This window comes from Plectropomus leopardus, chromosome 6 (genome assembly GCF_026936395.1).
Source record: "Plectropomus leopardus strain MGB_pleo_1.0 chromosome 6, ASM2693639v1, whole genome shotgun sequence".
Classification (NCBI taxonomy): Eukaryota; Metazoa; Chordata; class Actinopteri; order Perciformes; family Serranidae; genus Plectropomus; species Plectropomus leopardus.
Genome location: NC_142181.1, coordinates 14,932,087 through 14,950,956, shown reverse-complemented (window position 1 = coordinate 14,950,956; position 18,870 = coordinate 14,932,087). Strand labels below are relative to the sequence as shown.

General features: G+C 39.9%; 2 protein-coding genes across 4 annotated transcripts; one reads left to right on the top strand and one right to left on the bottom strand.

Annotated features, from left to right (window-relative positions):
* Window positions 1–506: 506 nt before the first annotated feature.
* Window positions 507–15,993, bottom strand: numa1 (nuclear mitotic apparatus protein 1). 3 transcript variants are annotated; one of them, XM_042486788.2, is made up of 25 exons: window positions 15,874–15,993; window positions 15,506–15,578; window positions 15,313–15,398; window positions 15,064–15,137; window positions 14,456–14,544; window positions 14,295–14,372; window positions 14,049–14,142; window positions 13,746–13,902; window positions 13,145–13,284; window positions 12,817–12,928; window positions 12,293–12,410; window positions 11,927–12,067; window positions 11,595–11,708; window positions 7,597–11,463; window positions 7,176–7,385; window positions 6,853–7,040; window positions 6,271–6,408; window positions 5,677–5,782; window positions 5,024–5,222; window positions 3,785–3,921; window positions 3,272–3,565; window positions 2,838–2,933; window positions 2,463–2,717; window positions 953–999; window positions 507–693 (listed from the first exon to the last, which is right to left on the bottom strand). In XM_042486788.2, exons 2-25 carry the CDS (start codon window positions 15,542–15,544, stop codon window positions 690–692), a joined length of 6,783 nt encoding a protein of 2,260 aa, XP_042342722.2. In that variant the 5' UTR covers window positions 15,545–15,578; window positions 15,874–15,993; the 3' UTR covers window positions 507–689. The 3 variants fall into 3 exon arrangements, with proteins under 3 accessions (XP_042342722.2, XP_042342723.2, XP_042342724.2); XM_042486789.2 differs by having other exon boundaries at window positions 5,701–5,782; XM_042486790.2 differs by lacking the exon at window positions 953–999.
* A 222-nt stretch (window positions 15,994–16,215) lies between these two features.
* On the top strand, window positions 16,216–18,760 carry lrrc51 (leucine rich repeat containing 51). Its single transcript, XM_088078848.1, has 5 exons — window positions 16,216–16,602; window positions 16,847–16,925; window positions 17,276–17,481; window positions 17,588–17,736; window positions 18,355–18,760. The coding sequence occupies exons 1-5, from the start codon at window positions 16,564–16,566 to the stop codon at window positions 18,488–18,490; spliced, it is 609 nt and encodes a 202-aa protein (XP_087934974.1). The 5' UTR covers window positions 16,216–16,563; the 3' UTR covers window positions 18,491–18,760.
* Window positions 18,761–18,870: the final 110 nt, after the last annotated feature.

Genomic DNA, 18,870 nt, shown 5'->3' with positions numbered 1-18,870 from the left:
GCACGACTTCCGGACCACTTCAGAATAAAAGCATAATCTCAAAGTGTAGCATGCAGTAGACGCAATAATGAACAAATTATTTGTGAAAAAAACTCATCTAGTTCAACTATATAGCGTGATGTAAACATTTTGGACCTTATTGTCAATAATAAATTAAATACTTATAAAAACAAAACCTTCAATTTATAAGAAAGTGTTCATTATTTATAAAAGGAGAGGGGGCGATACTGGATGGAGGAGGCACATCAAACAATTTTTTAAGCATCATGGAGGGAGTTAGGGTTAGAGTTTTTTTATTCATAGGGCAGGATGTGGGAGAATATGCAGCTTAGTGAGGAACCTCTGTGAAAAATCCAGCTATGTTTGCAGCAATATGGTCTGACTGTTTCCATGCCTGTATAGATTTGTCATGAAATCATGTCCTCAATCTGAAGTGAATCTCACTCAAATGATTACCTGAACTGTCTATAAGCTGCACAGGGGGCTCAAACAGCAGACTTTCCCAGTGTCATTTAAAATATTTTTATTGACAAACACGTAAATATGATACAAAGAGATTGTAAAAGAGCCCCGAAGGAAAACCTTAAAAGTGAAATTATGAAAAGATGAAAAAAAATGATGATCAAATAGATCTGTAGACCGTCATAACACATATTTGGGAGGCAGTCCTCACACCTTCATCCTGCTCATCATCTGTGGGTTAAAAAATAAATAGATGAAAAAATCAGGTAAAACAAAATCTCAAAAACAAACATAGTTCAATAAAGATTACTTTGTAAAAGCTGAAGTCACATGCTGTTAGTTTCAAGTGTTGTGTGACAGATAGATGTGAGCCCCCCTGTTGTTGTACAAAATGAACACACCGTGAGTTATGATGGCAAAACCTGAGAACCAACAACCTGTGTGAGGAAGCCAACACCCATCAACTAAATTACAATGAATTAAAATTGACCTTTTAAGACTTCCAGCAAGATTTTCTCCCTTTATCGACACACGCTCCTGTGAACAGTTACTGAGATGTAAAGACATAATACATTCAAGCAACGTTTTGCTTCATTAGCTGGATCAATAATGAGTGACACCCACACGTGATCTTCCTTAACTAGTACCAATATGTGGAGCATTACCAGTTCATCGGGTACACTTGCAAGCATTGAATAAAAAAGTGGATGACCTCAATGCCTGCATCAGTTTTCAACAGGATATCAGGAAATGTAAAATCCTTCGGTTAACCAAAATTAGTCCTGGACAGCACTAACAGGGGACTCTTTTTCTATACGCCGACAGAGCAGAGGGCTTTGGTGAGGGAAAACGGGGCATGTGCTTTATGGTGAATGAGGACTGCTGTGGCAGTGGGAATGTGAGGTGCTGTCCTGTTCCTGTTCTGTGCTACAAGAGGAGTAAACACTCTGGATCACTGCAATACACCGCTGAGAGGCAGCTTTATGAAGCTGTCTTGCTGAGGTCATTATATGAAAGCAAACTACTACCCATGCCTCAAGTGACAAACAGATAGAGCCAAACAGAGTCTGAAGCATGTTCCAGGACACTCCCGTCAACATCACTTATGAGGGATTTAATTTGCAAAACAAAAGCAACTGTACCCCAAACTACAGTTGAATCAACTTATATCGTTCCCCAACCAGAAACCATCTGGAAACATGGGCAGTTCTAAAGCAGCAGGCTACAATATTAAAACAGAAAGAAAGGACCTAACTGAAATCCACAAGCTGAAGGAGCAGAAAGGATCACATCTTACTTATGTTGTATGACTTCATGTGAAAAATAGATTACACGTTAATTATCTTGTATTTCTGTGGACAGCAAAGGTCAAAACCGTTACTGTAAAATAACTGAGCCAGTAACAGTGCAATGTAAATGCATAGGTCTGAATTATTTTTTAAAAAATTGCTGAAATTAAAGTTTACTGCAGAATAACAACTACTTGCTTCTGCTGTTTGATTTAGTTTAATGTAGCAATTAGTTGATTAGATTATCTTTACGGAACTTTAATTTAGTGAGTTCTCATGTCTTCTAGGGTAATGTGCAAAGTCCATAACCCACGGTGCAAGCATTTCAGCAGTATGTAAGATGAAATTTGGTTATTGAAAAATGTTATGATTAAAAATGCTATTTTTTAAGGAAAATACTTAACCCTATAAATTAATTTGTGCTCAATTTTGACTGAGTGTTTTCTTTAAGACCAGGATAGACTAGGCTTAGTTTAAACTTAAGTTTAACAGCAAGGAAATGAGTCGCCTTTAGATTATAAAGATCCTACGTCATACCTGCATGCCTCAAATGCCGCCTGCACTGCATTTAACAGATTTCCACACCCTTGCTACTACACAACAAGCAGTATAGGCAGTTTTTTTTTTTAATTGCAGACAGACCGGGTACGTTAAAATAATATTTAAGTGTGCCCTGTTAAACTAAATTGATTCGTCTGTGTGTGTGATTACCTTGCGAGCACTGGCCGTCAGTCCAGGAGACTTCAAGCTGCCAGCTCTGTCTGCTCGAACCACTCCTGTGCGGGAATTCCCTGTACGAATGTTTTCCTGGCCCTTGCGAGCAGATGACACTCCAGGCGACTTCTTCAAACTTTTGCCTGGAGATTTGCGGGTGGAGCCCCGTAGTTTGTTCAGGCCTTTCTTAAGGTAGTTGCTGTTTTTAGGCGTGTTGTCGATAGTGAACATCATAGACTGCCTCCGATCAGCCTGAGAGAATAATACAAGTGAAACAATTAGAGAAGCATGCAGACATTATAAATAAATGTATTTTGTTGTCTGTTTTCAAGTGAACAGAAAATTCGACGAGTGTGCAAATGTTATACTCACCGGAGTGCGGGCAGGGTGAGAGCTGGAAGGTTCACAAAGCAAGTTCTTATTTTTGGGGGTGAGTGGACGAGGGAAACAGCTGGCTTTCACCTTTTTCTGTCAGATGGAGACAAGAAAAGACAAGTTAAGGAAAAGACAAACAGGGTTCCAGAAGATAGACTAATTTTTTTATTACATTCACGTTCAAGTAATGAGTTAACTTTCAGACCAACAGTGAAATAAGCACCAAACACAAAAGCCTGACCACAAGTATTGGAGAATGATACTCAAAAAAATGTGTTGATATCAGCCACTAGTCCAGGAAAATACTGAAGTTGAAAATAAATACATAACTGTAGTCTATAAAATATTTATCTATTGCACTTCACTCGGGCTGAAATATTAAGTAACATAAGATGAGAAAAATATTCTTTCCATTACTTATGCAAACCAACCTCAGGAGAAGTCATATGAACAGAGAAGGTAGATGAAGTCCGCTTTGTGCCTTTTGGGCTCCTCAGCTGAGAGGCGCTGACGGTTTTTGATGGCAGCTGGCCTGGCATCAAGGACAGACGATGAGAACGCGTACCCGCAGCAACACCTGTTTGTCCTACCATGAAGGAATAACGATGGGAGGCAAGAGATTCTTGCAACTGGCCGGGGAACATGGACGCCCGACGGATTGTGTCAGATGGGTCACCGGTGCGAAGCTCTTCATCTGTGAAAGCAAATGTACCTCCACGGCCGGTCTAGAGAAACAGAACAAAATCATGGTCAAACTAAGGGTTTCACTAACTGGTGATTACTGTGTAAATCACATTTTTGGAGTGGTGTCACAACAATCCCCAGTGTATTATATTAACATATTTATTACTGTTTTGACCACCACTGAGGTATATTTGTAATGTGTATGTGTGATTGTATGCCTGTTGTGTACACTGTGTGTGCAAGTGTGTGTCTGTACCAACCTCAGACTCCACAGGGTAGCTGCTCTTCAGATGAGGAAGGCAGGCCTTGTTCCTGGACTGGAGCTCCGCAATCCTCATCCAATCTTCAGGTGCACCTTCGGGCTCATTTTCTGCCCCTGCACAGAATGTACCAGCAGCTGAAGACAACAAATGGGGACAAAAAATGGTTAAATCTCAGTTGTTGACTAGGGCTGCGTCCTGGAACACACTACATGCGTGACGTGCGTGGTTGTCAGCATAAAATAGCCGTTGAAAATGGTGTTTTGATAATTTTTATTGACTCTATACCACCTTTTATCACTGTTTCAATCTCTATCTATAACAGAGATCAATAAAAAAAAACAGTTCAGCAAGGTTGCCGTAACACACCGTTCACACGTGCAGTGTATTCCAGGCATAAGCATTGCTGATTCAAATCATCATTCGAGGAGCCCCAGAGTAAGACCTCAATTTGTCAGTCAAATCATTGACTTTTCTAGCTGCATTGGTTTACACGGAGCAACTAAGAATAACAGCAGGGCAGGCTGTAAATACTTACAAACTGGGGCTCATCCCCAAGTTGTTCAACTTTTAAGAATTGTTAAAATAGACATTTTAGGACTGGGGAGATGTTTTCATAGTTGTAAGAACCCACATCTTATTGTGTCTACATTGCAAGACCTAGGAACTGTCGTAGTCCTTAGAGTGCCGTTTTGAAGTTTTCCAATATGAGAGTTTGCTAATGCCTTGGTCTTGCACTTCAGCAAATTCTCGCATTTGAAAGGTCATAGGATTAACAAATTTAAACAGGGTTCACTGTGCATCATCCAAAAAGACATGGCCACATCAGGTGCTCCTGAGCTCAAGGACAGAGACTTTCTAAGTAAAAAAGGGACTGGAGCACACTGATCAGTATAGAGCCTTTAATTGTGCAAACAGACTAATGTTTTAACACCATGAAGACACAGTAGTGTTGAAACATTAGTCTGTTGGCACAATTAAACTGGTCAGTGAGCTCTAGTCCCGTTCTTCCTTAGAAAGGATTGATAGATTATGACAGTTTGCAGACTAATAGATAACAAAAACAATTGTTAGTCACAGCCCTTGCTCTACCGTTACCCATAACAAGCAGAGCTTGTTGACTTCGTTTTACCAAGTGGGTAGAAACTATGCATGTCATTTCATGCTTTCGAGTGTGCCCCCTCACTTCATTTGTCACCCTTGAGTACAACTTCCTGAGTTACCCAGAGACCTACTTACTCTGTGAATGCATTGTGCTCCTTCGGTACCCCGGAAGGCCGATGAGCTGGTTACTGGCGGTACTGGTCGCTCTTCCAGGTGTGTCAAAGAGCTCCATAGACACGGGTCGTGCAGAGTGGGCGCTGGACAGGTTTGGCTGGGAGTGAGCTGGGGCCAGACTGTAGAAAGTCTCATCATGTTCACCACCACCCGGGGTTTTCTACGGATCATAATTCAACAGTCACTTACAGCCACAATAACACTGCAGAGGAAGTGCGAAGATGCTTTGAAATGTAAAACATTTGAGTTCAGCTATTTGAATGCACTTTTCCTCTGCTGAGGTGTACTGAGAGCAGAGCAGAGCTCCCAACAACCTGAAGGCTCGACAGTTAACATTTGTTATAGTAAGATGGTTTAAAACTAGGATGAAAATGTTAAAGAAAAAATATAGTATCAAACAATTAAGAGTTGAATTAAAGAACGAGCTGAACTCTCAAAATGCACAAATAATTGAATATTATCATAATAATGACAGTATTTTAAAAACAGTGAGACAGAAACTGCTGTAGTTATTAAACTATATAGTGGTTATTCAAATGTAGCACCTTCAACTGTGTGTATGTTACTGCGAACATGCAAAACATGCAATAAGTGTGCAAGTGAGTTTCCTCCACCTTGGTCATGGTGATATTAATAACCTGCGTGGTTCTGCGTCGTTTAACAGATGAAGTTGGATTTTTACGAGCTGAATCCAGTTCCATGTTGTGCTCTGTGCTGGTCCTAAGGCGAGTGAAAAAGAAAACAAGGATCTCAATAGAAGAGTATGCAGGAAAAAAATAGTGGTTTTGGTTTCAATTAAATCAGGATAGTTGAAAGGAGTATTACCAAGGGAATTTGGGGGGCGAAAATAGCGAATTACTGGATTTTTTTTATACAAGCAAGTTGACTAGTGGTGAACTAGGTTCAGAATAATAAAATAATTTTGACTTGTTTCAAAGAGCATCTTGCTAAAAATTACAAAACAAACTCTCAGGAATACAACTGGAAAATCAACACAACTCAAACTATCTGAATCTTATAAACCACTTGTGATATTTACAATGAAATGAAGTGCAAGAAAGGCTAAGTTAAGGTTAGTAATTCAAAGACACTCACATCTACAATTATTTTACTAAACACTGTAAATTAGTTAAGGGTGTTCACACTGAAAAAACCTCCTACAGGTGGCTACTCTGTGAAATTCCACGATTAGCTACAGTGAGACATACCTGTTGATCTGTCTGGTGTTTATAGGTGTAAAGTATAGCGTTTCCAGGGACTCAGCCTTTAGGCCCCGGCGTTTGGCTGCCAAGCGCTCTGAACTGCGAACAAGTGGTGTGCTTGACTCATCAGGTGCAGAAAGTTTCCTGTGAAATTAATAAACAGGACTATAAGACATGACAGTCACAACAAATCAACACCTCTGATGTAAGATTTTTCTAGCTGTGGTGCTTTTCTCAAATTTTATTTCTTCTTCGATTACTTTGTTGGAGCACGGAAAAAGTGCAGGGTAAAAGGCTAACGTTTAGGAATACAATTAGGGCAATGGGAACTCCTTGGTTAGGAAAATATCAGGTCAAGTAAATTTTATTTATATGGTCCAAAATCACAATCTCAAAAAGGTAATAAGCTGGAGACGAAATGTTTAAATTTTTAACTTTTGATTGGAAAAATTGTGGGAGGAAAGCTAAAAGACATTTGAGCTGTTAGGAACCCAAAGATGGCACACTTTTTTCATCACATTATGAATTGACTGCACGTTATGAGATATCTGCAGCAATAAAAGATGTAATATCTGAGATTTGTTTTACCTTGCAGTGTTCAGAGAGTCCTCCAGAGAACTCTGGTCCAGGCTGTCGGAGCTCACGGCTCTCTTCACTTCTGCAGTAGTGTGAACACTTGAGTGTGCATTGCGAACCTCCAAGTAACCTGACTCTGTACTTCCTTCATTACCACGAATCTTATTTTGTACCCGCAGGTTTCGGTCTGCAAAGGCCAGCTAAAGGTAAGCAGATACAGAGATGAGCAGTAATTTACAGTTTGTCTTTGAACTATAAAAGTTTCCTTATTTTTTTAAACAGCTGACTTAGAGAAATGATTCAGTTCTCTTCATGCATAAAAATTTGATACCAACCTGTGCCTCCAAACTGGCCACCTTGTTCAAAAGAGCCTTCTCACTGGTTTGGGCCTTGTCCAAATCCATTTGAAGAAGTTTGTTTTCCATGGTGGTAGCGTTCACTTCACGCTCTTTAACCTCTAAGGAAAGCTTGAGCTCAGCCACCTCCTCTTGGCTTTCCTGGAGAAGCTGCTTCTTGCCGTTGTAATGACTCATCGCCTTCTCCATCTGCGGGATTGTGATAATGAAACATGAATCTCAGACTACTGATCTAACATCAAACAAAAGAACCAAACAAGTATGCACATGAAACTGTGGTGCAATCACTAAGTAACAAGCAGAAAGAAAATAAATCAAATCAATCATATCTGACTGAAAACAAATTTGATATGAATAGATACAAATAGTAAAACTGAAAAGTGTTTATGGTCACACCAACCTGTGCCTTGTAGTGTTCTACAGCCTCCGATTTAGCCGTGAGCTGTTCCTGCAGATCTCTCTTCAGAGTCTCTGTTTCTTTGGATTTTTCTTTCAGGAGTATCTCTTTCTCCATTTTCAATGTTTCCAGATCCTGCTGTAGCAAAGATTCCATTTTATGAGAGGCAATGTTTTCTCTCTCTATGGCCTGCTGGGCTTGTGCAAGTCTCTCCTTCTCAAGGACCATGCCTTCAAGTTGTTTTTCCAGAGCTTTCTGATTCTTTTCTGCCTGGAGTATCCTGGCCATGAGCACTTCCTTCTCCTTAAAAAGAGACTCCTTTTCCCTAAAAGTGGCAACATCTGCAGCCTCTTTCAGTTTGAGCTCTGCAGCTTTTGTCTCTTTGTGTTGGTTCAGCTCTGTATTTACTGAGGCAAGCTGCCGCTGGAGGAGGTCTATCTGTTCAGCAGACTCCCTCTGAGTTTCAATTAACATCTTCTCTTTGGTCAGAAGATTCAGAGATGTGGTTTCCAATTCACTTTTCAGATCCTGGACCTCTTGTTGAAGCACATCTGTTTGGTTGGAGTGCTCTTCCTTCATCTCAGCCAGCATCTTCTCATTGACTTCAGCTTCCTCTTTGGCTTGTTGAACAAAGTAAGCTTGAGCAGCTACCTCCTCTCTAAGAGTATCCAAAGTTCGGTCTTTATCAGTTATAAGTGTGTTTACTGCAGTCAGTTCTGTCTGGAGTGTCTGCAGCTTATCCTCAGCCTTGAGAAGGAGGCTTTCTTTCTCAGTCTGAGATTGTTTAAGCTTTTGATTCTCTTCTTCGCATGAAGAAATCTCTTTATGCAGAATCTGTACTTGTTTGACTTTCTCCTGTAGGTTTTGGAGAGTTTCCCTCTGTTGATTATTTTCTTGTTCCTGTTGAGCCAACAGACCTTGCTTGGATTGTATATCATCCTCAGCCTTCCTCAATGAGGAGCCAAGACTCTCCACCTGCGTCTTCAAACTTTGGATCTCCTGATTAAGAAAATCCGACTGTTCTGAGTTGTCAGTCGTCAGCAGTACCATCTGTTCCTCTTTAGCTCTGACCTCCTCTTTCATCTTCCTCACCTCTTCCTGAGAAGCAGACAGTTGCTGCTGTAGAAGCTCCCTCTGATGAGAACTGTCCTGTTCATGTTTTGTGAGCATATCCAGCTGAGTCTGAATCCTCTCCTCAGCCTTTGTGAGAGAGTCACCTGCAGTAGTGAGTTGATTTTTTAGAGATTCAATCTCTTGCTGTAGCATGTCAGAATGCATGCAGCCGTCCTTTTCTAGTATGATCAGCTGTTCCTCTTTAGTCTGGATCTGCTCCTTAAGCCCCTGTATTTCCTCTTCAGAGTTTGTCGTCATGTTTTGAAATTTCTCTTTTTCCTGAGAAATCTCCAGCTCCTTTTGAGTCAGCAGGTTTTCTTTAGCCTGAACCTGTTCTACTGCAGTCTTCAGGGATTCATTCAAAGTTTGTACTTTGTCGTTTAAAGTTTGGATCTCCTCCTGCAGCACTTCTGACTCTTTGCAGCTCTCAGCCTTCAACAGGTTCATCTCACCCTCTTTTGTCTGGATTTCCTCCTTCAGCCGATTAACCTCCTCCTGAAGAGCCACACTGTGCTCTCCCAGTGCCTCAATCTCCAAAGTGCTCTCCTGCTTCTGCTTGGCCAACAAATCTTCTTTGGCTTGGGCCTGGTCGTTGGCAATCTGAAGGGAATTGCTCATAGTATTAATTTGTTTATTAAGACTTTCAATCTCTTGCTGTAGCAATTCAGAGTGTGCAGAGGCCTCAGTCTTGAGCAGAATTAATTGCTCTTCCTTAGCATGAATCTCTGCATGGAGCCTCTTCACCTCATCTTGAGATGCCAACATCTGCGTCTGGAGACCCTCCATATCCTGAGTGCTCTGTAGTTGCAGTTCAGCAAACAGATTTTCCTTGGATTGTAGCTTCTCCTCTGCATTATTCAGCGAGGAACTGAGAGACTCAACCTGTTTCTTCAAATCTTGTAGCTCTAGATGAAGTAGTTCTGACTGCTCTGAACTTTGCCTTTTCAGCACATCCATCTGATCCTCTTTAGTCTGGATCTGCTCCTTAAGGCCTCGAATCTCTTTTTCAGAGTTTGTTGTCATGTTTTGAAATTTCTCTTTTTCCTGAGAAATCTCCAGCTCCTTTTGAGTCAGCAGGGTTTCTTTAGCCTGAACCTGTTCTACTGCAGTCTTCAGGGATTCATTCAAAGTTTGTACTTTGTCGTTTAAAGTTTGGATCTCCTCCTGCAGCACTTCTGACTCTTTGCAGCTCTCAGCCTTTAGCAAATTTACCTTGTCCTCTTTAGTTTGGATCTCCTCCTTCAGCCGATTAACCTCCTCCTGAAGAGCCGCACTGTGCTCTCCCAGTGCCTCAATCTCCAAAGTGCTCTCCTGCTTCTGCTTGGCCATCAAATCTTCTTTGGCTTGGGCCTGGTCGTTGGCAATCTGAAGGGAATTGCTCATAGTATTTATTTGTTTATTAAGACTTTCAATCTCTTGCTGTAGCAATTCAGAGTGTGCAGAGGCCTCAGTCTTGAGCAGAATTAATTGCTCCTCCTTAGCATGAATCTCTGCATGGAGCCTCTTCACCTCATCTTGAGATGCCAACATCTGCGTCTGGAGACCCTCCATATCCTGAGTGCTCTGTAGTTGCAGTTCAGCAAACAGATTTTCCTTGGATTGTAGCTTCTCCTCTGCATTATTCAGCGAGGAACTGAGAGACTCAACCTTTTTCTTCAAATCTTGTAGCTCTTGATGTAGTAGTTCTGACTGCTCTGAACTCTGATTTATCAACACGTCCATCTGATCCTCTTTAGTCTGGATCTGCTCCTTCATGCTCCTTACCCTCTCCTCAGATGCAGACAGTTGTTGTTGCAGGATCTCGGTCTGATGAGCACTTTGCTGCTCCTGTTTTGTAAGCATAACCTCCTGAGCCTTAACTTGGTCCTCAGCCTTTCTGAGAGAGTGATTCAGAGTTTCAAGTTGGCCTTTCAGACCTGTTATCTCTTGCTCCATCAATTCAGACCGCCGAGAGTTGTCATTGTTTAGAAAAACAAGCTGCTCATTTTTTACCTCTATCTCTTCTTTTAACTTCTGAATTTCCTCTCGACAGGTCACAATCTGTTGTTGGAGTGCCTCCCTTTGTTGAACATTTTCCTGTTGGGTTTTGGTCAGTTGGTCTTGCTTAAGTTGAAATTCCTGCTCAGCCTGTTTGAGAGATGAGCTAAGGTCTTCCACTTGGACAGTTAAGGTCTGGATTTTATTCTGAAAAATGTCTTGCTCATTAGACTTCTCCAGAAGTAATTTGGCAAGCATTTCCTCTTTGGCATGGATTTCATTTTTGCTGTTTCTGGTTTCACCTGTAAGAATGTCGACTTCTTCTTTAAGACTGTTAATTTGTTGGTCTTTATCAGCCAAGAGGGAACTGGCAGCAGATATTTTAGTCTCGAGGTCTTTCAAATTTTCTTCAGTCTGCCGAAGAAGGTACTCTTTCTCTTCCTTAATTTCCTTTAGTTTTTCGATTTCTTCCTCACAAGCAGCAATATGCTGTTGGAGTCTGGTCATTTGCTCATTTTTCTGCTGCTCAGCTTGCTCAAGTTGAAGAAGGACTGTTCTCTGCTCAGTGATCTCCTTTTGCAGTTTGTCTAAAAGGTCATCCTTGGCTTGAAGAATTTCTTCAGTTTGGGACTCCTGTTGCTTCAGAAGCTCTTTCTGTTGCATAATTTCTTGTTGATATTCTGCCAGTTGTTGTGTTCTGGTCTGAATGTCCATCTCAGCCTTTTTCAGGGAGCAAGATGTGCTCTCCAGCTCATTCTTCAAACTGTCCAACATTTCTCTCTGGAAATAAGGCAAGAAAATTAGAAACTGCCCAATACAAAATAGACTTAAAAGGTTGAGAAGGGGCAGACTTAATATTTGATTAATAAAAATTTCTAAATTCAGCTTTTATACAGAATCATGAACTTTACCTCCATTACTGGACCCATATTCTCCCCTACTTCTTCCTTGGTGGCCCTGCTTATTTCATCCTCCAAACAGGAAATCTTTCCCTGGAGGATCTGAATTTGTTCAGTCAATAGCTCCTGAGAAACAAAGATGGGCATAACACATCAACTCCCCTTTACATAGAAATCAGAATAATAGAGAGAATAATGACTGACTCCAATCAACAAAAAACTCAATATTACTTTATTTTTTGTTATTTTTAGTTTAGTTAGAGTGGGTACAATCAAAATCATACAGAAATTTAACACATCAAAAGTAGTTGCTGATGCAACATCTACTGTGAGAGTGTATTTACCTTTTGAGAAGTAGCTTGGTTAAGTTCAGATTGTAGGTGGCCTGTTTTCCTTCCCCACTCCTCCTGAGCAGATACTTGGGTTTCTGTCAGCCTGCCAACTTCTGACTCAAAGATGGCCAGTTGTGACGACACTGTTCTCACCTGCAAACATATTGAAAACAAAGTCTTTATGATCTGTTTCAAATAAAGGTTTTGATTACAACATTGACATTTGACTCTATGCAATGTGAAAAAAAGGTTTGCTACTAATGTCTTGAATTTTTAAGGACGTACAAATTGCATGACTGTTATTGATTGTTAATCCCCTCAAAAGTGAGAAGACAAGGAGACTGCATTTAACAGAGAGAAACTGCCATGTGTCATTACCTGGGACAAGAGTAGGCCATTCTCGTCTGACAGCTCGTCCACTTTGCGCTCCATAAGTGAGGAGTTACACTTAAGGTCTTTATTCTCCTTTAACATCTCATTAAGACGCATTTGTAACCTAAGAAAGAAAGAAACAGTTAGCAAAGCAGTTTCTTCAAAGCCATTTTACAGCAAATTCTTAACATTTTGGATACTTTTGGGTAGGAATAGTTCTTGTGCAAAATGTGTGAGTTGTTACAGATTATCTTATAGCTGTGTAAAGAAAGCCTGAGACATGTTGTATTACAGCACAGAGTCGCATTAAATAAAAAACTTTACTTGCCATTTTTATATGACTGTAATAGTAGCCTGAATAAAATAACACTTTGTAAATTATGGGCTACAAGCTCAGTCTTTTCTGTTTTAATATTAAATGGACACACTAACTGAAGTTGGACAAACATCTTTGATGCATGATTTTTTTAACTCAGTCATGCACATGAATATGCCTTAGAGTAAAAAGGTCCCTGTCTTTGGGTACTTACATGTTGTTCTTGGTTTCAAAGTCATTGATTTGCTGTGTGATGACCTGTTCCTGATCACCCTGCTCTTCTTTCATCTTATCCAGGCGGTACTGCAGCTGATTAATATGAGACTCTGAACAAAAATAGAACAAGTATTAGTTTGAAGAGAAAAGAAACAAAAACAGATATTATGCACATTTTCAGTGGCACTTTAACAGAACACACCCAGTTTGTTAAACATTACTTGTAAAATAAACAGTAATGCCAACATACACAAAGTTTTACCCCTTTCTTTTAGCAACCTAACAAACAATATTTTTATCAAAACACAACCACTTAGATGTAGTACCTCTCTCTGCAATGAGTGCTAGCTTGCTGGCCAGCTCCCTTTCCAACCCATCTCTGTAGTCTCTCTCCTTGATCATCTGTCTTTGCATTTTCCTCAGCTGAAATTTGGGTGTGTTCATTATATCTTGCAGAGGAGATTTGCTGTGGGAATAAAAGCAGATCAGGCAGGCTAAAGAATTACAGTCAAATTACATCAACATCCCATGGACTTGCATGCAGAAATGGATATGAAGTGTAGTAGACAGTTTTAATATTTTGATGAAATACAACCCTATAAAGTTAGTCATTTTGTTACAGTGTAAGAACATAAATTGTAGTTACAGCAGGTTTAGCAAAGCATGTTTGATCAAAATGTTTTAATGTGCATATAAAACCAAACTACGTGTTTTTATTCAAAATAATACCAACAAAGCTCATTTCACTACTTGTTTTCTAGGGGTGTTTCAAGGGAGACACTTAAGTGAAATATGGCTCGTAAAAAAGGTTTGATAGATCAATACCCAAACCAAGCTTTGAATTAACTGTTCCCCTAAAATTGCCTGATTCACTTTTGATGACTATGATGATCATTGTGTTGGATATATTCAAATCCACACTGGTACCTGACTGAGGAGGAAGCCACAGTTTGCATGTCCACAAATGTGATTTTCTTTTTGCGATGGAAGACAGGGGACTCGTCGTCTGAGAACGAGGACATAGTCGACGCATTTGATGTCGAGGTGGTCGCTGATCGAAAGATTTCACAGCGTACAGGCAAACCTGAAATTGATAAAGAAATATAAGTTTTTGCGCCTGCATTTCAAAGCCAACTGTAGTATACAGCAGTGTGTTGTTTGTATGACACTAATGTTTCTTAATATTGCATTTCATGAGGGAATGGAAAATATTATAGATTGGTGACTTACGTTTCCTTGTCAGATAGGCATCAAGTCCATCACTCAGATAAACGCAGCCATCGCTCTCCATCACAAAGGAACCAGTTAGGTGTGCTATCTCTTGCTAACAGATAAAAAAGGGTATGTATATAACTTGTCTCACAATTCAATACTGGCATGGTACAACACATGATGAATGAATGAAATGTAATGTATCTAAGTGGTGGAAACATGACCATTAGTAGCAAATCAGAAAAAAAACAGTTTTCCTCTCACCTCCACCTCACATTCCAACATGTTCGTCAGAGTGCAGCGGTCGTTCATTATGTCATGGTAGACAAGCAACAAAAGCACCTGGTGGTACCACAAAGAATGAGTCAAAATTGCCCTTTGTTAATGTCTGTATGGAGATTTATTTATTATTCTTTATCTTGTACCTTTGCAATTTCAACTGTGAGGTTGACGCCATCTCTAATGTTGTCCCAAGATAATGTAGTTCCTTTGGCTGCACTATATCTGCAATCCCCTGATAAAAAACAAAAAGGATAGGGATAAGTTATTCTCAAAGGAGCGCAGTATTCAACATCTATCTGCCTGAGTAACTTAAGAAATGTCAGGGTTTGTTCTTAACATTCAGACTTTTCTGTCTGGCATTTTTACAGGTGCAACAGTGCACACTTCAGACCACACCCAATAGCAAGACGGGGTGTGGTCAAAGGTACAACACATTTGAAATTTCCAATCATAACATGTCAGAGAAAAAAATGCCTTACTCTGAGCACTGACACAGGCATTCTTAAAAATACTGTGCAGCCTGATGTCAAAACCAATATCACTTTCATCTACATACAGACAGTACAGTGATACTGAAGGTCTGAGACATGGTAAGCCTTTCTTTGGAAAGAAAAAAAAACTAGTAGCAAGGGAAAGGAAAGGTCCAGCAATATGCTGAAACTGTATGATACATTTTCAGTAAATAGAAGCCTTGAAATTCACACTTAAGCAATATCTTTAGATATTTCAAAAGAAGAGTAGCAAAACTCACTTTCCAAAAAATCTGCAATTATCTTGAATCGGTCCTCAACAGAATTACTGAAACAGAACTTTGATTCCTTTTTCCTGAAACGACAAAAAGATGAAATAACAATAAAAAGGAGGTTTACTCCAGGGAAATGAGCATCTATACACGATCCTGAGCCCACTACAGAAGAAGCATGTTTAAAATGTAGTTCAGTAGTCAGTCACTGACCTTCTAGTGTTTACACAAGCATTTCAACACATTGCTCCAACTTACAGCGTTTGAACAACTTTTAGCAAGATTGTCCCATCTTGTAAATCACCAATTGTTAGTTCCTGGTCGGAAAGTTTTATGGTGTTGACCTGCAAAACGACAGTTTGACAAGTTTGTTCAATGAAACTGCATCTATATGGTGAATAAGCTTTGCTGCAATTAAAACATTTGCAGTATAGACAACTTAACAACTTACCCAGCCGAGCAGAGCCTTAACACCCAAGTTAATCGCCATCTTGGTCGCCCCTTTATTTTCAAGGGATTTAAACCTAGAGGCGAACAAAACAAAGCGTATGCTAACGTTAGCGGTGTGAAGCTAACAAATAAGCATGTATTAACTTAACAGTGCTATTAACGTTGACATATTTCATACAAAACCTGCTAAACTAAGGATAAAGTTATGCCTTCCTTAACTTCGTGACACTAAAACAGTGTTAACCAAATGTCGTGTACGTCGGTTAATTTAATGTAACGTTAACGTGACGCTAACAGTGACTTAGCGAGCTTTAGTTAAATCTACAACAGCAACAGTAGTAAATATGTTGCTTTCAAGAAAACACTCACCTTTGCGTCTTTTTTTCTATTGCATTTAGTCGTCCTTCGTCCTCTAAAAAGAAATGCAACTGCTCCTTGTGCTACGAAATAAACACTCCCATGCGAGACCAGACAAAATTCAAATCGGGCTGCTGAAGATTGAACCAGCCAATCCGCTTTCACACGTCGACGCGTGGAACAATAGACGCAGTTGATTGGTTCAAAAACCGGACGTTAGGTGAACGCTCGTTATATTCATCGGTGCGCTTGGTGCGCGGGGGCGGATAAATACATGCAACCACTTGTTAATTATTGCACGTTTGTTTGTTTGTTTGTTTATTAATTTGTATGTTTTTCTTTTTTTTTTTTTTTTAAATTTGCGTCAGCATCGGTCAGGCAGCGGGTCAAATTCATTTTACTGTTGGTGCCGACTTCCAACTCCGCCAACCAGACTGACTTTCGGTGTACGCCGCAATAAATTTTAATGCGTTTCAAGTAAGCAAGTCCCGTTTAGCCGTAAAGACACAGTTTTAATTAAAAAGTTATTCACTGTGAGCATGTGTACATCACATTTACTCATCAAATGTTCAGATTGTTCTGAAAGTATGTTAGCAAGAGTACTTTCATCTTAATCCACATTGATAACGTTTAAATCCTACAAATCCCATAATGTACCTGTTTGTTTCCTTGGAAACGCGTTGTTGTCTCTTCCACAGGTAAATGCCCAGCTTTGCCATCATACCTTACCCTAGTTCGTTGGTAAGTCTATCATATTTGTTGTCACCACGTAATTGACATATCGGACCGAAATGGACAATTTATACTTGTTTAGATCTATACCATATGGTTTATAGCAATACCAAAACCTTACCGTCAGTGAATTTATTAAAATAGAGCTTTTGTGTTGTGTTTTAAAACAGTGTGATTAAATTACTGGTATTTGATGATAAGTGGGTTAGTTTGCCCAGCAGTAATTCACCATGACGTTACTGTCCTCCCACAGGTGAGCGACTCGATTACAGGTGTGAATATGTATGGAGCTCCAGTGGATTTATCTTTTAAACACATCAGCAGTCTGTCAGGTAGTACACTATTATATTCCTCTAAGGGTTTTCAGCCTCCATATGGTACTTTTTCATATAGAGACTTTATTTATCAGATCAGGGTGGTGGCTGACTAGGTTCGAATATAATTTAAACTTTAGTTTATATATCATGATCATATATCATGACCATTTGACCAATTACTTGAGCTTCATAGCCCTCCCTCCTCAATAAAATACATAAATAATCTTGTTTCACAATTTATGGCCATGGCAAATGGTGTGATTTGGAGTTTTGGTGGGTTTTTTTTAATTTAAAACATGCTTTTCAAACCTGCTTGCAGGTGGATAATTCCCTCCCCTTAATTTCTTTTTTATTTGTTTTCTCAGACACATGGGCAGAGGAACCAAGCAGCTCTCTGCGGCCTTTAAAAAGAAATTCGCAGATGAAGTACCTAAGCTGCTCCCTTCGTCTCAACAACAACAACATCACTGACATTCATGACCTCCAGAGGACTGTTAACCACTTCCTGGCTGAGCCGTCACAGCTCGCCTGGCTGGACCTTTCCTTCAACAAAATCTCGCACATAGATCAAGTAAGCTTCCTCTCTTCACAGCTTGCTCGCATGTTTGCTTTCACAGTGGCTTAGCTGTCTTTCTCTCACAGTACACCATGTGTCTATGTATGTGCATGTGTTCCAGGTTTTGTGCGAGCTGCGTGAACTGCGTGTGTTATATCTACACGGCAACAGCATTTTTATTCTGTCAGAGGTGGACAAGCTGGGCATGCTACCACATCTCCACACCATCACTCTACACGGCAATGTCATAGAAACCAACAAGGCTTACAGGTGGAAACTTTCATTCAAATGTACCCCAAACACAACCACACATTCGGTTTAGCTGAAGAATGCTTACTGCTTGGCCATTATTTGGTGATTCTTTAGAAAAGCTGAATGTGAATATGCATAGCAACAATAAGCACCACACAACTTCTGGTAGTTTGCCAAGTACAGAACACAACTAAATACAAAGTCAGCACTTCATAGTGTCATGAACATCTTATGTGCAGAGTGAAAGTTCACTCTTATGCTACAAGAGTGCAATTAAATTGTGAGTGTGTCTCTGTGTGACCCAAATGCTTGGCAAGCATGTAGGTGCATAACTTCATAACAGGTGCTGAAAATCAGAGCAAGCTCGTATTTCAGTACATATCCCACTCTGCTTAGCAACACAGAGTTACAGGCACAAACACATACAGAGGGGCTGCAGGTTGAAAGTCTATTCCAATTAACTGTTTTCTCATAAACAGTGCATCTTTTTGATTGAACTGTATTTAGTATAGCATATGTGTAGCACCAGTAAAGTGAAGATAAGGTCTACTTTCAAAAATCTCATACATGTTCACACACAAACTGAATCAAAACTATTTAGTGCACATGCATGATAGTGTGTTTGTTTGCATGTAGGAATCGTGTGATTTCTGCTCTGCCTCGATTAAAGACGATGGACTTCAGTGCCGTGACCAACCAGGAGCGAGTCATGGCGAAGATTTGGCATCACAGCAACAACCGCAGCAGAAGCGGCAAAGAGACTCTTCAGTGACAACTCGCAGGTCTTCATCACGATGTTGAAATGATAGTTTCACCAAATATCCTGTGCTCCACGACCACTACTGGAAAATCTCTACAACTTTAAATATGTTGCATGTTTCTCTGTATACCTGTGGTGAAATGTATGTAATGTTTGTAATGTTTGGGTTTTTTTTTTTTTTTGTTGATTTTTATCTTCTGAAATGAAGAGTTTATTATTAGATAGTCCAAAAAGATTTAATCACTTGTGCAAATGCTCTGATATTTCTGGGTGTGGGTTGTGTAGTATTTGAATACTGTTTTATGGATTATTTTGTTACACAAAAGTGGTGTACGTTTTATTAATGTTCATTAATGTATTTCTTCCCAGATATGAGCATGTGGATGTTAAGA